General features: G+C 42.4%; 1 protein-coding gene across 1 annotated transcript; it reads left to right on the top strand.

Moving 5' to 3' along the window:
- The first annotated feature begins 3,146 nt into the window (after positions 1 to 3,146).
- Positions 3,147 to 6,856, top strand: LOC126376368 (potassium channel subfamily K member 16-like). The gene is made up of 5 exons (XM_050023691.1): positions 3,147 to 3,443; positions 3,600 to 3,759; positions 4,361 to 5,025; positions 5,062 to 5,295; positions 6,725 to 6,856. Exons 1-5 carry the CDS (start codon positions 3,147 to 3,149, stop codon positions 6,854 to 6,856), a joined length of 1,488 nt encoding a protein of 495 aa, XP_049879648.1.
- The last annotated feature ends 11,552 nt before the right edge of the window (positions 6,857 to 18,408 follow it).

Below are 18,408 nucleotides of genomic sequence, written 5' to 3'. Positions count from 1 at the left end.
CAAATGTTTATAATGTGACGAATTATTAGGTACTTACTTAATTCCTTGATGCTCAATACTGACATTATTTGTAATATTGTACGTCCGACATGGACATGCTGTTGAGACAATTTTATAATGTTTGACACCTGCATATATGTACCTACACCACAGCTTCTCAATAAATGTTTCTTGTTTCTTGTTTCTTGTTTGTTTCTTAGTGACATCTTGGGTCCCAATTTGTAAATCGCCCGAATGGCTCGCTTTTGCAGAACAAAAATGCTGTTCACATCTGCAGCATGACCCCACAGCAAGATGCCGTACGACATTAGACTGTGGAAGTAGGCAAAATAAACTAATCGCGCGGTTTCTACATCGGTTATTAAACGAATTTTTTTGACCGCGAATGCTGCTGAGCTGAGCCTTTTGGACAACTTATCAGTATGAGGACTCCATTGCAGCTTAGCGTCCAAAGTAATTCCCAAAAATACAGCAGTATCCGTGAGGTCCAATTCCTTATTTTTTACAATAATAGAATTGAGCGGCCTACTAACATTCGATAACGTAAAATAAACATATTTTGTTTTATTTTCATTAAGTAGCAGGTTGTTTACAGTAAACCAATCCACTACCTCTGAAATGGCGTTGTTTACATCGTCAAAGGAATCTTGTCGTCTCTTTACTTTAAAAAGTAAGGATGTATCATCTGCATTTTGATATTCTATGGTTTAGAGAATATAGTCAGTACTACCTACACCATATAATGGGAATTTAGACGTGAGCTTATGGTATGTTGTAATTACTACTTACATTCAATTCTTGAATACAAAATCCTAGAACCACGTCTTTAGTTTAAAACAAGATAAAACTCGACGACATTCAATTAGAGAAAAAAAAATATCACAAAACTTATAATATTATTTTTTGAGCATAAAATAAGGATACTTCGCTTATAAAATTACATTAAATATATTTTTGTTGAGTGAATTTAAGCGTGAGTTAATTTATCCACCGTCCAGTCAGTTTTTTAAAAGATGTTTCTCAACCAATTCTTAAAAAATAAATACAAATTTAATATAGTTTTATGCTTTATTAAATCGTAATAAAAATGATAGAGTGCTTGAAGCATTATAAAATCTACATCCCATCAATTAATGAATAAGAAGTCCCATGAATAAAAAGTCACTGCTGTAACCTGTAGGTAAACCGGACCTGTCAAATTCAGGTTGCATAAGCGGACCCTGTGGAAAAGGGGATAACGCTAGGAAGATGAAGAATGAATAAGAAGCAAGTTTTCTAATTATTAAGAAGTAACGACATGCAGATAACCCACCACAAGTGTACTGACGAGCAGAATAGGTACGAAACGCTTCCAAGTATTATTTCCACGTTTGGGAAATATCCGATTAACAATTTTCCATTGGTGTGTGCAGAAATCTGCTCTGCTGATACGTGTATACGGGGCGCGACGGCGAGGGGGGTCGGGCCGTCCGCAGCGCCCGTAATGCCCCGTAATTCCGGCAGTTCCGTAATTCCGGTAATGCCGTGTAATTTGCCGTAACTCCGCGCCGCCGCGTGTAATCCGTCACACGTTCGCATACGCGTATTACGCATGCCCCCTCTAACTGCTCTAAACTAAACTAACCCGAGGGACCGATGATTACCATCTTACAGTGGAAATGAACCACGTGATATCATCGTTTAATTGAGTTGTTTTGGAATTTCGCCAGCTATGCTCGCACGTGCGCCCGCACGCCCACCTGGGCATCAAAAGTTTAAATTGATTTTACGAATCTCAGCCTTTCTAGATTTAATGTCAAGATTAGATTAGAATCTCACAGCAATTTATGCAATAATAAATTTATCTTTTTAAGACCTGTTAAGTTCACCGGAGATGAGATCCACGAAGTACGAAGTGTTGGAGAATAGTCTCGGAGTTTAAATATACTCGTTAAAAGTAATGTTACATTTCACTATATGTTTTCTTGATTAAATTTATAGCAATATAAAGCGAGGCTCGTTGCCGCTCGCGTGCGCACACTGAATGTGCCACAAACTGAAAACTTTCGCCATTCGCTAAATGAATCGTTTTATTCCCGCGTTTATTTCCCCTCACGCTCTGTAAGTGTGTAATTCGTACGAATACGGCGGAGGGTGTGAAATAATATTTTATTTGTGAAACATTCGGCCGTTGACGAGCCGTCCGAATAATAAGTGGCGCTCATATTTAAAGCCTATGTGTAATTTGTATTCGCTGACGAAATATATTCATATACCCCACTTTAAACGAGAGCACAAATGTAAACAGACACTAACGATCAAGCCTACAAAAGGTTTACGCTACAAACCAACTTTCAATCAGGAAATATAATATTTTCCGTCGTAAAAATAATTTCCGATCAAAACGCCGAAGAATTAATTATTCTCGTTGGTATTGAGGAAACAACAGATAATGGTATTTTTTGTAAGTAAATTAAATAATAACTGTACAATCCGAAGAGATTAAATAAAGTTTAAAACTTTTAAAGCAGGATTAAAGCTTATCTTTAGGGAAGAACAAACTCAACTCGACGAGTACAAGGTTAAATTGTTCAAGTACTTATAGTTTAAATCAGTTTATCCTCCTAACGTCTTAAGGCTGTACTTTAACTAAGGCATTATCATCATTCGTGTATCCAAAACATACATAATATTGGTTGTTCGACAGTCTCTAAGCCACGGCTTGGAAAGAGCGCCTGGTACTCCGATTGAAGCCATAATTGCTACCAATTGTCGTGCCACTCATCGTGTCCCTAGAAAGCACTATGAACTAGTGAAGTTAGCAGTTGAGATCACACACGGTTTGACATATCAATCCTGTCCTGAGGCCTTGTGTGACTTTACTTTCTATCACAATCAACATCCCTACGATTTTTATTGGTTGAAATTGACAACTTTAACCAGTCGCAGATCAAGATTCCTCTCTGTCAAGTTAAGAACCGAGTTGCTCCAATACTCCTCGCGCTCTTCAGCATCTCTACTTATCTAATTCCATATAATCGATAGCTAACTTTTCTGTTTTATTTGCAGGATCATCACGAAGATCCAGACATAGTGTGAAGGAACAATGCGTGACGTAATCACCAGCTGGTGGCGGCCGAGTGCAGGGCGGGCCGCGCGCTAGCGGCATGTGCTCCACGGGCGGCGGCGCGTGCGGCTGTTGCTGCGAGCCGCGGCCGCACTGCTGCCGCTGCGCCCGCGCCCGCCGCGCCTCGCCGCTCACCTGCCTCGCCGTCTGCTTCCTCGTGCTCACCTACAACCTGCTCGGCGGGTTCCTGTTCCTGGCGCTGGAGGGCGCCACTGAAGCCCCGGACTCGGCCGTGGCCGCCTCCAAGCCGCACCCGCTGCCGCCGCCGCCCGACTTGCGAGCGCGCACCGTCGAGCGGCTCTGGTCCATCACTGAGGACCTCAATATACTCTATAAGGTATTGCAATATAATTTGTATTAAACTCGTGTTGTCGTGTGCAAGATACTTCTTGCACAGTTTCTACTTTTTATTATCGATAACACTTAATCAAAATATCTGGTAAATTATTATTATGTTTGTATAAAACAATAACGCGGTATATTCTTGTCGCAGGAGAACTGGACGAAGCTGGCGGCGAAGGAACTCCTAGAGTTCCAGCAGGTACTGATGACGCGGCTCCGCGGCGCGCCCGAACCCGGCGCCGCGGAGCCCGAGTACCGCTGGACCTTCTCCAGTAGCTTCCTCTACGCGCTCACGCTCATTACTACTATAGGTGAGTACTCCATCTCGCCTCACGACCCTTGCTATCGGATGGAGGGCGGTCACGCGTCGAAGCCTGTATTCTACTACAGGTACGTAATACAATGCAGCGAACGTATAACGCGACTACTCGTATGGAACGGTCGAACGCATGACTACTTTCTGTCTGATCAAATATACATGAGAAATAAAAGACATAAATATTATTCAACAAAAGTGATGTCTCACCCTTTTGACGGCGAAACCCTTCCTGATCGGCGTCCTCGTTAATACTGAATTATGCGTATTGTAAACAGGTGAATAAGTAATGTCAATCGGTTCCCGGCACCGAGCACCGCAAACAAACTACACAGACGGATCCGTCATCCAATTCCCCGAAGTTTACTCGGAAACACTCTCGAGTGTCGGAGAGAGGCGGCCCTCCGGGGACCGCCCGCCGGCCCTTGCGCGCCAAGAAATTTTCCTCGAGGCCTAAAAAAACTATTCGCGAGACGACTTTTCGAAACGACATAGGATAAAATAAAACGGGACCGCCGAGACCGGTAAACCGACTCCGACTCGGAGACTACATCATCACTCGTAAAGTTCGACAATATCGATCTCTCGTTCCGCAGGTCACGGCAACGTGACGCCGAAGTCCGCGGCGGGCAAGCTGGTGGCGGTGGCGTACGCGTGCGTCGGCATCCCCATCATCATGCTGTACCTGTCCACCATCGGCGAGGCGCTGGCGCGGCGCGTGCGGGCGCTGTACTCGCGCCTGCCGCGGGCCGCGCCGCGCCGCAAGCCGGGGGCCGGGGGCGGGCTGGGGGCGGGGGGCGGGCCCGGGCCGGGGGCCGCGGCGCCGGAGCCCCCCCGCACGCCCTTCCAGGCCGCGCTCAACCTGGCCGCGCTGGGCGCCGCGCCGCGCGCCTGCCGCGCCCACACGCGCGTGCCCGTGCCGCTCAGCCTGCTGCTCATCGCGCTGTACGTGGCGCTCGGCGCCGCCGTGTTCCGCGCCACCGAGGACTGGTCGCTCGTGGACGGCTGCTTCTTCTCGTTCTCGAGCCTCGCGACGATCGGCTTCGGCGACCTGCGGCCGGGCCGGGGCGCCGGCGCCGCCTCGGCGAAGGCGGAGGACGTCGCCGTCGGCGTCTGCTGTATATACATCCTCGTCGGCATCGTGGTGATAGCGATGTGCTTCAACCTCATCCAGGAGGACCTGAGCGCGACGCTGCGCGGCGTGGCGGGGCTGTGCGCCCGAGGCGCGGTGCACGACGGGCGGGCGCAGCGCCACAAGCCGGCGGCGGCCGCGTCCTGACGCCGCGCGCCGCCCGAGCCCGGGCCCGCGCCCGCGCCCGGCGCCGCCGCGCGGCCGCAGGTCAGCTTCCGCGTCGACGCGCTCAACCCGACCAAGTTCAACTCGCTGCCGCGCCGCAAGTCCTCGTCCCCCTCGCAGGACGCGTTCCAGCGCGGCGCGCCGGCGCGGCGCTCGGCGGGCGCGGGCGCCGGCGCCTGCCGCGAGTACTTCGTGCCGCGCAGCCTCAGCGAGTTCAACCTCAGCGCCATCGCGGCGCCCCCGCCCCCGCCCCCGCCCCCGCCCCCGCCCCCGCCGCCCGCGGCCGCGGCGCCCGACGCGGGCCGCGCGCGCGTCGTGACGTTCTCGGACGAGGCGGCGCCGGCGCGCGCGCTGCCCGACGACGTGTTCATGTGACGTCACGCCGACATGTTATACGTTTGGACGAAATTTGTTACTTAATAAATTATGGAATTTTACATACTCAGTGTTGTTTCGCTTCCTCGTTCCCGTGCGGTCGCCTGGTGTGATGCGCAACAGACGCTTGAGGTCGTTGACCGACCGGTGGGGAACGACCACACGTTGATGTAATTATGAAACCATCCTAAATCAGGAAGTTACTTGCTGACCGCCACTGACGGTAATAGGAATTAACAATAAAAAACATAAATCTAAGGTTTTAGGCCGGCGTAAAATATTTTCTGGTGATCGATTGATCTACCCTGAATAAATTCAGTAGCGAAACAATACGTTCTAATATTAATGTTCACTCGTTTTGGGCTCTATCGCCTATCTATCCATCTAACTAGGTTGCTACGATCTGTCTAAATACTGAAATTTCTAACCGAGGAGCGTAATAAATCTAAAACCTCGACCCAAATTGGTTTCGCTGCTAATTTGCGGCTGAACAAACTGAGCGGACACCGACACTGTCGGCGCACAAGTACGATAACAGATATTAACAAACCTTGTTGCTTGCTTTGGGCACGAGGAGCTGCCTCACAGATTACCTATTCAAAATTTAATTTAAAATAAATTCAGCTTAGAACATTTAGTTTCTGAAATTGTGTAGGCCGACCGTCAATATTACACTACAACTTTGAAACTCAACTGTATCAACTTCATTCAAAACAAATGCATCAGTACAATTTGTGATTATATTAAATAAAGATAACATTTTACAATAGCATCAATGTCACAGTACGGAAGCTAATGTTGCGACGTTCACTAGCATACTGATGTATCAGTCGATATTAGATCGATCGATTTTTTGTTATGTTGTATGTACCTTTATAAATAAATAATAATAAATAAATTCTTGTCTATCTAACAATAGATAAATAATTAATAAGTAGATTCTTAATTATCGTGATCGTAATCGAACGAGCTATCAACTTTAATCATTACGACATTAGGTATACTTATAATATACACAGGTGATGATGGTATGGTACTACGCGATTTAAAATAATATACGATCCGTTCCCAGCAGTGGCTATTAATGTTTAAATACTTACGTAAAACTTATCGCGTACAATATTCACTGGTGACGACAACAACAATAAGAACAATCATTCGAAAACAATTCCAAGTACGAGGATAATGAATTGATCGACACACAAAACATTTGTCAGTAATCTGCTCCCCGGTGAATGTACTTAATTAACGGTGGCCATTCCCGGGTTGTTAGATTAATCGCTCGCAGATGCCATTACAGAGATTGGCAGGAGGAGGGAGGGTGACACGCGTCGCCGGCCGGCGTCCAGCCGACGAGGCGGCCGCTGATTGGTCGCCCGCGGCTCACGCGCGCCTGCTGCTGCTGACGACAGGCCGCTGATTGGCTGCTGACGGCTGGTGAACGCTCCTGCTTGGTCGGTGATTAGCTACAGCTGTGAGCGGCGCGACCGCCTGGAATGGTATCCCACTGACAACTAGTGACGGATCACCATTGCAGCGTCTAGCGAACGATACGTTGATGGTATTGAATAATTATTTAAAGTGGAGGTGGATTTGAAAATGTTTTCATCTTCTGACGTACACAAACAAGTAGGCACAGCGGCGGACGGCTTCAATGCACTAAAGTCGCCCCCATCGGGGGATGACGTTAACCAAACTCGTATCGGTGCGGGGCGGGGAGTGACCCTCCACTCTCCACGTACCATTATTGTTTATTCTATGAGGTGAGGTAGGTACAAACCTACCTCCTGCAAGAATTTAATGTCCTGATTTTGTGTATATTTTATGCTTACTGCAAGCCTCACGGAAAACCACTTTTCACTAAAGTACAGTGTTCACCGTAAAAGCTCTGTGGATTCAATTAGAGTATCAGTAAATTCCGCCGGAATTTAAAAATACATTTCAATATACATAATGGAAAAATCATTATCTGAGGCCTGAGTCCAGCAGTGGGACGTGTATACGCTGATTATGTATGTTTATTTCGACGTTACATACTTTAGGTAGGCTTTTGTATTCCTGTTGCATGTACAGAAACGTAACTGTTCTATCTCCGTAAGTATATATACAATGTTACGGGCCACATGAAACGGAACAATCAAATGACCTCCATCTACCATAATAGGGTCCAGTGACGCAAGCGCTATAATGGACTTAATAGGCAATTTGGGCGGAACCGTTCAAGATGGTACTAGCAGATAGAGAACATCGCTGGATGACATAAATCGGTTGCAGCGTGATATCCCGGGCTTTATTAATTAGCGATGGGTGTTGTGACGTCATCGGTAACGCTCTGTTATTGCTGCTCGCGCTAATTGGCGGGGGGTTCTGGGGACTCGTGCGGGGGGGTGAGACGGCATCAATAGTGACGCAGCAACAAGCGAACGGCAGCTTATCTTCTAATAAACGATTCGTCCGCATGGCCTGCGGTTACCACGGTAAGTAGGTACGTACAGGTACACCTTCAGGGTAAGCATGTTACATCGTCGACACTTCTAGAACAATGATAGCGTCAAGAGCAAATTGGTTTGAATAACAAAAGTACTCCAATGTATTGGAACATAATCTCGGTTGACCTTCGGTAAACATCCTAAATTTGTCCTTGTTTATGTGACAATATTCATACAAATCAATCCAGTAGTTTAGGCGTGAAAAAAAATAGCCTGACAGAGAATTTACAGTAAGTATTAATACGGAATTAGCCAGGTCTTCTATTAAGATCTTTAGTCCGGCCAAGTAGTGAATGCCATCTGAGGCAAATGTACAAAAAAAAACATGTTTAAATATATATGTCGGCACAATCTATTCTATCATATACAGTCGCGCTAACGAAACGTTGGAGCTGTCAGTTGGCGCAAAACAAAACGCAAGTTAGCAGTTGACAGATCCAAGTAAGTGCCGGGAATACTATTTTTGAATGTAATAGTTCTCCTTGTTATTAAGATATCATAAGTGCTCTAATTAGCAATTGAAGGTACGTCGTAAACCTGTGGGAACAATGTCTGATCATAGTGATCAGTCGAACGACCCAGGTGCTCCCGGGCCGGCGCCGGCGCCGTAATATGTATAAAGCTGGCCTGCTATCCTCTTTGTACTGCGGTAGAGAGGCTTTAATTTGAACAAGCAGTCAATCAAGCCTCCGATCTACCGGTGCACGTGTTTGGTTTAAAATTCCCTTGAGATAACATATAGGTTACTATGCCGCCATGTTAGCTATATTATTATGTAGACATTTCATATTTTAATTGCTTATTTGTAAAACTTAAAGGTAACAAAACTTTCTTACCTATTTACTACTGTTATAGAAGAGCGGGGTCTCCTGGTACAGGCATATTTTGCTTAAAAGGACGCTCCAGTAACTAGTTTGAGAAATACATGTTAGAAAAGATACAAAATACTTTTTGATTTTGATATTCATTCTACAACTTTATTTTTCTATCGTATAGGTTGAGAAGTCAATAAGCGACGTCCTCAACTCCGATGATAAGATTACTATTGAGCCGCCAAATGACTCATGAACCGACTAAGTACATACTTAAGTACAGTACTTGTATTTAATGCCATCTGCGGCAAATCTACAATAAGTCAGGTAAAAAAAAAAAGTACTTGTATGGCCTTGGACGTCGTAGTAAGATGAGTTGAAACATAAACACTTGCGTAAGGATCGCGTTAAGTTATTTTATTCGAAAGTAAAGTTATTTTTTTTTTGTTTTTAGTTGGTTTTGGATGGATGCTAATCGTGACTCAGCTAGAATAACTTGTACGTACGTAAACCGTACACTACTTAAACTCTCCGAAGCACGAATCATCGTAAGATGTTCGATAATAATGTCAAACAATCAGGTGATCAGGTAGTCCAACTTGTATGGGCAGCAGAAAAGAAAAAAACATTTTTTTTTTGAAGATGACCGATGATATCACGTGGTTTGGTGGGTTCGTGCCCAGTTATTACAGGGGACTTAAACATACCTGGTGAGGAGTGGATGTATGTACTATGCACCTCTGTCCACCACTTCGGGGATATAAGCGTATTAGATATTTTATAACAGAAAAATGTATACGTAGTTCTTATAACAGTAATTCTCATCAAGTTATATTTTATGAAGTATATTCAAACACAAACCTCTTAGAAATGAAAAAAATCATTTCGATTATTCGATTGTTTGGTGACGGTGACAGACAGCAGTGATTACCCCGGCGCGCGCGCCGCCCGCGGCGACTGTACTCACCGGCCACACTGTGGTACTGATTGATTGATATATAATCACTGCACGCACGCGCCATCCATATCTGTTTGCACGCTCATTGGGCAATACGTTTCTTTAGACACGAGACTACTAAAGATGTATGGAGTATTATTTGTTAGCGATCTCCTGCAAGTCTGAAGATTGAAGCCGATTAATTATCCAACGCGTATGAAACAATTAATGAATGTCGAAGATAAGCCATGTTTATATCGTAGCAAATACAATCCTGTATAAGCCTTACGCAATCTTACGTTTATAATATTGTTCTGCGCGTATGTCACCAGTTTACACTACTGCGGTTGTAACTGCTACTAATGATAAATAATATAAAAAATGTTACCTTTATATTTCTTCTATCGTGTGGGTTGGGTTGTGAGGTGGAGTACCAACCTTATCAACCCTAGTGTCAGGGTTACCAATGAGCGCCAAAGGCCCCTAACATAGCTCACGTAACGACTACTTACTTACATCAGTATGTAGTATCCGGGACCAACGGCTTAACGTGCCTTCCGAAGCACGCATCATCTTATATTAGAAGGTATTTTTTTAAGTTTTTAATTGAAACGTTATGCTTTTATAAAAAAAAAAAAACAATTTGAATATTTTTGTTTTTTATGCAGTTGTTATTTTTTCATATTTAAAAAAAAAGTAGGTTGAATGACGTTTATACCTTTCCTTTTGCTTAGTTTGTATTAAAATTTTAATATTGACATTTTGTTAGGGTAATGTGCCCAAACTGTGGACGATCCCTAAGAATACTCAGGCCCATAAGATAGAAACAAATAACATTTTAATTTTTTTTTTATTTGTTTATACAAATTCAAAATCGATTCGATTTCATTTATTTTTTCCCTTAATTGAGGTTGTATAGTTTATGCTTCTAATAAACATGTTGGTGGCTAGTGTACCTCATTATTATTGAACTTATTTCATTAAGTTTCTTAACCGCACACGCATAGGACACCTTACCCTAGTGATATCCACAGATTATATTAAGTTTTATTTATTATAAACGGCATTTACATAAACGACCTACCTAGTCTTGTAAAACATGAGGTGGTGCTGTTTGCAGATGATACCTCCTTACTTTTTAAAGTAAAGAGACGACAAGATTCCTTTGACGATGTAAACAACGCCATTTCAGAGGTAGTGGATTGGTTTACTGTAAACAACCTGCTACTTAATGAAAATAAAACAAAATATGTTTATTTTACGTTATCGAATGTTAGTAGGCCGCTCGATTCTATTATTGTAAAAAATAAGGAATTGGACCTCACGGATACTGCTGTATTTTTGGGAATTACTTTGGACGCTAAGCTGCAATGGAGTCCCCATATTGATAAGTTGTCCAAAAGGCTCAGCTCAGCAGCATTCGCGGTCAAAAAAATTCGTTTAATAACCGATGTAGAAACCGCGCGATTAGTTTATTTTGCCTACTTCCACAGTCTAATGTCGTACGGCATCTTGCTGTGGGGTCATGCTGCAGATATGAACAGCATTTTTGTTCTGCAAAAGCGAGCCATTCGGGCGATTTACAAATTGGGACCCAAGATGTCACTTAGAAATAAATTTAAAGAAATTAATATTTTAACTTTGGCATCACAATATATTTTTGAAAACTTAATATATGTTAAAAGACATATAGGATTATTTGCAAAAAATAGCGATCGGCACATTATTAATACCAGGAATAAAAATAAACTTGCTTTACAAGTCAGTCGATTACGTTTTTAAAATAAGATTCCCATTGACATTCAGAATTTGCCTTTCAACTGTTTTAAGACAATAGTTAAACAAAAACTTTACAAAAAAGGTTATTATAAAGTTAGTGATTATTTAGAAGATATGAATGCATGGGATTAACTGTCTGAGAACTGATATTAGGCAGCTTAATTACTCAATTGTATACCAATATTTTATGTTTATTTTTTATTATTCAAAGAACGTCTAGGGCCCTGTGACGAGGTTTTTCTTGCAGCTTCTTTTCCCCGGCTATACAGGTTGTGAGAAGCTGCAGTAGTTTTAGGCGGATGAGACGTTCGTTATGTAAAAATTGACGATTCAAAGTGTAACTATGTTACCTACTGAATAAAGATATTTTTGGATTTGAATTTGAATTTGGCAACGACAATTTGGGTAAACAGGCTTCCTTTAGAGGTCATATGAAGGTCAAATAAATACACGATTATTGCTAAAATAAACACCATCCGGCTGATTTGAAAGCTAAAAATAGAGAAATAAATCTAATTAAGACAAAATCTCGAAATGCTTTGAGAATTAGCGTAACTTTTTTTTCCCCTTACATACCGAAATACGGCGCGCTACGAATCCGTAGCAACGGCAACGGAGTCGTAGTTGCTACGCTTGAAGTTATTTGTAGCATTTGTGGGACGGCGAAATATGTTGTGCGAGTCCGCCCCGGATGAATATTGCATTGAGTCGTTACTGTGAAAGTTAAACAAAATAACTACTATTCGCGGAATTTGAACTGGTTCAATTTTTATAGTAATTGACAAAATACCTAAAAGAAGCCAGAAGCGGCTGGAATTCGTCTGTGTTTCCAGGAATGCAATATCGACCTTTTAGTTATTGCCGCCAGACCGAAACGTAGGGATTTTTATTTGATCAGAATAAAAACTATTGATGGAAATTCCCATGTCGGTTTACTATCGTCGTACATCGTGACGTCAGTACGAAGCCGCGCTAATGGTCGCACACACGCTGCACTAATTCGTCGACAGTAATGAACGGACCGTTTTAACCTTAATATAAAACGAACAGTTTGCCTGCTCCGTGCAGGCTCCATTTATGTGCTAACGGGAACTGGATTGAATGTTAGGTTTGGTCAGGTTAGGTGATAAACTATTATCATATTTGTTTTAGTTTCGCATTGAAGACCGTTCAGGACCGTGATACGGTCACGTTGGTCTAACAGAAAGCTCAGTAAAGGGTGGGTACTCAGTTCATCTTGGGATGGATGTACTTCTGATTAGCCCGATTGGGAAAATAGTCGTGCGCTTATGTTATGTATGAGAGTTGCGGACACAGTCGCGTGTGCCCGCACCGCTGGTGACAACGCCAAATTGGGAAACTTATGCGAACCAGGGGTTACATTCTGATGGAAATAAAAGAATTTCAATGAAGAATTTCACAGAATGAGATGCGCAGTTTGTCGCAAAGCTAAATCTACATGAGATGAAATCTTATCAATAATTAAATAATATCAAATTTTATTCAATATTTGAATTAAAATACTTACAAACTAATTTTCATAATACGCAGAATTATATTTTTGATAAAAATACAATTTGTTGAAAAATACGAGAGCTGTTGATGAAGAAAATAAACTTTTACTTTTTTATTTAAAAATACAAGATAGAATCAATTCCATTTAATTGAGTGCTGGGCGCAGATATATCTCTTCGATTCTTCCAAGAATTTTGTCTGCCTATGTCTAAGAACTGTGTTAGAGGTTAATAATAAATTCAAATGTTATTATAACAAAACTTTTCATCTCACGTGCGGTATTTTTCGGTTAAATATTCAGATTTCGATTTTCCAACTTTCAGTGAGTGCATCAAATAATACAGTCCGTCCCGTAGGAATATAAACTAACATTAAAAACTTACTTGTACATCTAATTAAATAGTTAATAAAATGAAAATACAATTGAACAGCTCGTTATAATATTATAAACAGGAAATTGATAGTCATAAAGAATGAAGAAGTTGATGTTATCGTTGTAAGATTTGCTTGCATTAGACACCAGCATTTACTTGTCTCACTACAACCATGACTTTCAAACGATACTTATACAGAATATAAAATCACGTTCATCATAATTCGTAAGATTGACAGCGAGCAGTCGCATGTTTATGTAAATACTCTCCACGTTCACTGCGCACGCCACACACGCCTCACACGCCACACACGCCGCACACGCCGCACGCGGCCTCTCGCGCTGGCAGCCGCTCTCGCTGTGTTCCTCCGCAATACTGGGACTGGGCAAAATACTTTATTATGAAACTCCAGTAGACGTAATTTGGGACTTACATGTTCTAAGCTCTCTTATTGTGTTAAGCTATGTTACGGGCATTATGGTCGTTACATCAGATATTACATAAATATTGTTCAATGTCAACTGAAATATTCTACCAGGTGAAAGTACCGGCGCGGCGCTCCGTATATGTCCGGCCAAATAAATAATGTCGTTTGCGGCAAATCTACGAAAAAAAGGAAAATTGCTATTGAACGTAGTTGGCGACCAGTGGGTCGTAGTGCGAGCATCTCTACCTGCCCCCTCGGGGATACAGGTGTGATGCTAGTATGTTGTGTGTTATGTTTATCAAGAAATACACTATCTGTTTTACATGCAAATTAAATTATAAGTCAAGTCGTACTCCACAACACAGCGCAAAGTAAGTTCATTAGCAACAATACCGGACACGACTCGACAACACGAGTAACTCTCGGAGCGTCTCTGATCTTGGCTCGTCTCGACATGTCGAGTCTCTGCAGGTCGAGTCGAGTCATCGAGGGCTCTCGAACAATTAGCATGGATGTAACTGCCGCCGCAGCTACGTCAGCGAGCTGCTCTCGAGCGCCCGGGGCGCCGCTGCCACTGCTTACATGCACATCTCAATGTGCCGTCACAGTGCAGGCAGTGCAGTAGGCTAGCTTTAAACAAGCTAACCATCAACAAAATGAAGTCTTTGCCTGCTGTACGAATATATGCGTCAATTTGACCGACTGACAAGTCACAGGATACAAGTAGGAAAAGTACATAAGGAACCTATAATCTGTTCTACTGTGAGGATCTTTCATTCAGTGGAGATAAGTAGTTGAACGCGTAAGTCAGTTGCATGGTGAACATGCTAACTGTTCTCTGTGTACTATGATACCGCAAGTCTCTCCCCCCCCCCCCCCCCGCCCCCCGCGTGTGTACTCGCCGCCGCCCGACGAGCCCTGTCTCGACCCTCGACACTTCACTCCGCTTTGACGATATCATTCATACACGCGCTGTTCAGAACGCTCACATCTAATCCAATATACAGATCACACGGATTACATTGCCACCTTCCTAGAATTTTACATCAAACAGCAATTCGCAAAGATTTTTAGTGCTACCTAACACAATCTGTATACGTGTGATCGAGAGGATTCTTTGGTAAGAAATTGGTATAAACATTTTGTGTGACAGTGACAGGTGAACAGTGATTGCTGGTAATAATCTAAACGTACTGGTTGGTACATGACCGGACGTCCGTAATCCTGTTTTATTTTGAAATAAGAATACTCTATTTATAGTGAGCAAAGTATCTTAATTGGTATATTTTCTTTATAATGATTGCTGAACATTCCAGCGTTAATTGCCTGAGTATCAAGTGGTTATAATTGTCGCCCGTTTATGCTACGTTAAAGCTAATAATTAGATTCCACGGCAGATTGACGTCGAGTCAGTGGAAAGTGGACTCAAGTAATTAGGTTGGAGGGTTGAGATCACTTTGTTGCAGCAGGTGACCGGTGGGAAGGGGTAATCAGAGGAAACGTGCGGGAGGCAGTGGGGGGAACAATTCCACTGATCGTGATATCGAAGGTGCTCGTCAGGCCGCTGCTGTTACAGGTTATAGTTAGTTAGAAACTATCAGGTTCATAGAACTACTATTACTTCCGTAAATATAGAATGTCATACACTATAGATTGCCACTAACCTAGCTACACATTCATAAACAGTTGTATTATTGAATTATTACAAGGCATGTTGGTAACTCGTTCAGGTTATAAAAAGTACTTATGTTTTTACGTCCCATCAACGGTAATAAGTAGTAAATAAATATTCAGGTTATTGAAGGCTGCTCTTCACCAAAATGCGCAAAAGCTGTGTTATTTAAAAGGCGTTTTCATACGCCAAATACATAATTTATTAGTATTATATGTATTGAACTGAATACCACGACAACATTAATTTTACTTTATTCATGTATGTTTCGACGTCACGTGCTTATGTTCGTTTGATCCCAAAATAATTTAAATTGTTGCTGAGCAGTTCTTAACTCCAGAAAACATAGTTCAATAAAATTAAATGCATCTATGTTATTGTGAGTATTATTGCTAGAGTAATTAAGTCCCCCTCAGTACTACTACGAGTACTGATATGAACGTCGCAGAGGGTAAGGTGAGCCGTAGTGGTTGCGAGCCTCGCAGCGCAGGCGGCGGCCACAGTGAATATGTAACGAGCTGCGAAACTAAACCGCCGCGCCCGCTCCGCTCGCTGCGAACTACTCCAAGTGTCGGGAAATATTTTAAAAGGCGAGACGGTGCTGGTGCACCGACTTGCGATGTGTCGCCGACACTCCGCACACACTTTGTATTCACTCGCCTTCACGCCGACGGAATAAGTTTGAATAAATCGCAATACGAATCACTTAACGAACGACGAACGCCTTTTGCGTGGTATTCAAGGAATCGTTTAACCTCGTGAATTGGCGCCGTTTAATCGCGACTCACAAAGGATTTTATTCTCAGACTGGATCGGCGCTGGCGGCCGGAGCGGCGCTCGGTGGGCGGTATACGTGACAGACGAACACACGGTACACGGTAATGGATGCCAGGTTTTGCCATTACATGAGTGTTGAACATTGTAAACATAAATCACTTTCACACTCATGCTTCATGCTTTTCTGGTATCTTCCGTAGATATCTTCATGCAAGTGATGTTCGCCTCAAAGTTTCATGCTCGGTTAGGGACAAAAGGAAGAACCTAGGATGTTAATCTAGAATTTGTGCTTCCGAAACGAGGGGCATGTGTTTTTTTATGATAAAATCGGTGAATACCCGCGGAGTTGGGAGTTATGCGGGTTGAATAGTAACGAGGGCGGATGGTGACGGAACACTTTTTAATTGTTGGAGCGAAAGTGTCGAGTTGGAGCGCGGCCGACGGCGCGCGGGCGCCCTTTGTAGCGGAAAATTAAATTTTTCCCAATTTGTCAGCGTCACTGCGGATGCCTGGGTTACTCAGTGAACCACCAGGCCACACTGAACGATCCTAAGCCACACCGAGTCACGCGACTCACCACTTGAAGTGACTCTATGGACGAACTTTTTTCGAAGTGACAGTAATATTTCTTAAAAACAAAGTTATTGCAATTTAGCAGCAGGTGTGGTGAAGGTGACGGGTCACCGCGGTCCCTGGCGGTCAACGAACGCCTTTTAAACGATATTGGTGTCAGACCAATTTCTTTTAAGTACTTATAATATATTTAAGAGTGAGATCTTACGAGACGATCCACAAAATTATTTATTAAATGTTCAACAACTTATTAAATAACATACTTATCTGTATTACCAATGTAATATTATCCAATAAATGGTTGGTCTAAACGGTTACGACGATTATAAAGATGGGTTCACATTGGCAATAAAATCTTACATGGAGGGTAGTAGTAGATAAGTTTTACTACTCCACATGTTAAGCCGTAAACTCACGCAGTAACGAGCCACTCGCAACTAGTTTGATTTGAATAGATAGCACTTTGACGGCAGTAAAGTGGAGTGTTTGAACCCGCACAGGTAACTTTGTGCGAGGTGTGTTCCAATTTCATTTACAGGTTGCCTCAGCGTGTGTCCATGTTATGTACAGGGATTGTAACGCTTTGTCTGTATGGCTGGTGGATGGATCAGGCGGTTATTGAAAACGACAGGCGCGCGGAGAATTTTAGTTTTTTGCTGAGGCAGACATTATGATCACTTTTTGGGAAAGGAATTTAAGTAACCACAAACTGAAAAGCAATAGAAAGAAAACATATAATAATAATATAGGCCACGCTCTCTGTCAACTCGTGTTGTAAACATGACTTCGTAAACCTGCTGAGTCACCACAGTGTGTCACCTTCTAAACAGCAGTTCACAAGACTACAATACATTATTATGTACGGCCATCGCCCAAATACAGGGTGAATTAATATCAAGTGGAATTTTCCATCGCTAAAACGATTCTTTATGTATGTTATTCAATTCTATACTTTGGAAATGGAAGAATCTCTTTGATATAACTCAGGATAACGAGCTGAATCGTCCCCCTCAGTATTCATAACAATGTCACCACTTACACCCCGTACAAGTACGTACAGGTAACCATTCGAGTACGTTAGGATAATACTGAGAGGGATGATTCATTCTGAGTTGATATAAAGTGAAATTTCCCGTCGGAAAGTTCTTGAAAATGTTAGTGTTTTTTAAATTATTTTCAGTTCCATACTTTAACGACGGAAAAATCCACTTGATATCAACTGAGAATCATGGTCTGAATCATCCCTCAAAGTTTTCGTTACGATGTCAATAATAATAATAATATATATATATATATATATATATATATATATATATATATTACAATATATTATATTACAAGCGGAAGAAAGCGACGACGTTATGTAACTAAATGAAGCTAAATAAAGATTATATCTACATATACGAACGACGAATGAGACCGAACTAAGATCGGTTGATATCGATAATGCCGGTCAATTATTATTATTTTATCGATTTTATTCTATAACATTGTTTTTCTGTATTGTTTTGCAATGAATGACTTTTTGATTTGGAAAAAATAATTGTTATATTCGTTAATTTATTTTAGTTTAATAAATATTATTTGCATGCGATAATTTTCATAACTAACAATTTT

Source organism: Pectinophora gossypiella, chromosome 20 (assembly GCF_024362695.1).
Source record: "Pectinophora gossypiella chromosome 20, ilPecGoss1.1, whole genome shotgun sequence".
NCBI classification, from domain to species: Eukaryota; Metazoa; Arthropoda; class Insecta; order Lepidoptera; family Gelechiidae; genus Pectinophora; species Pectinophora gossypiella.
Note: the sequence above shows the minus strand (reverse complement) of the source record. Positions and strands in the feature narration are given on the sequence as shown.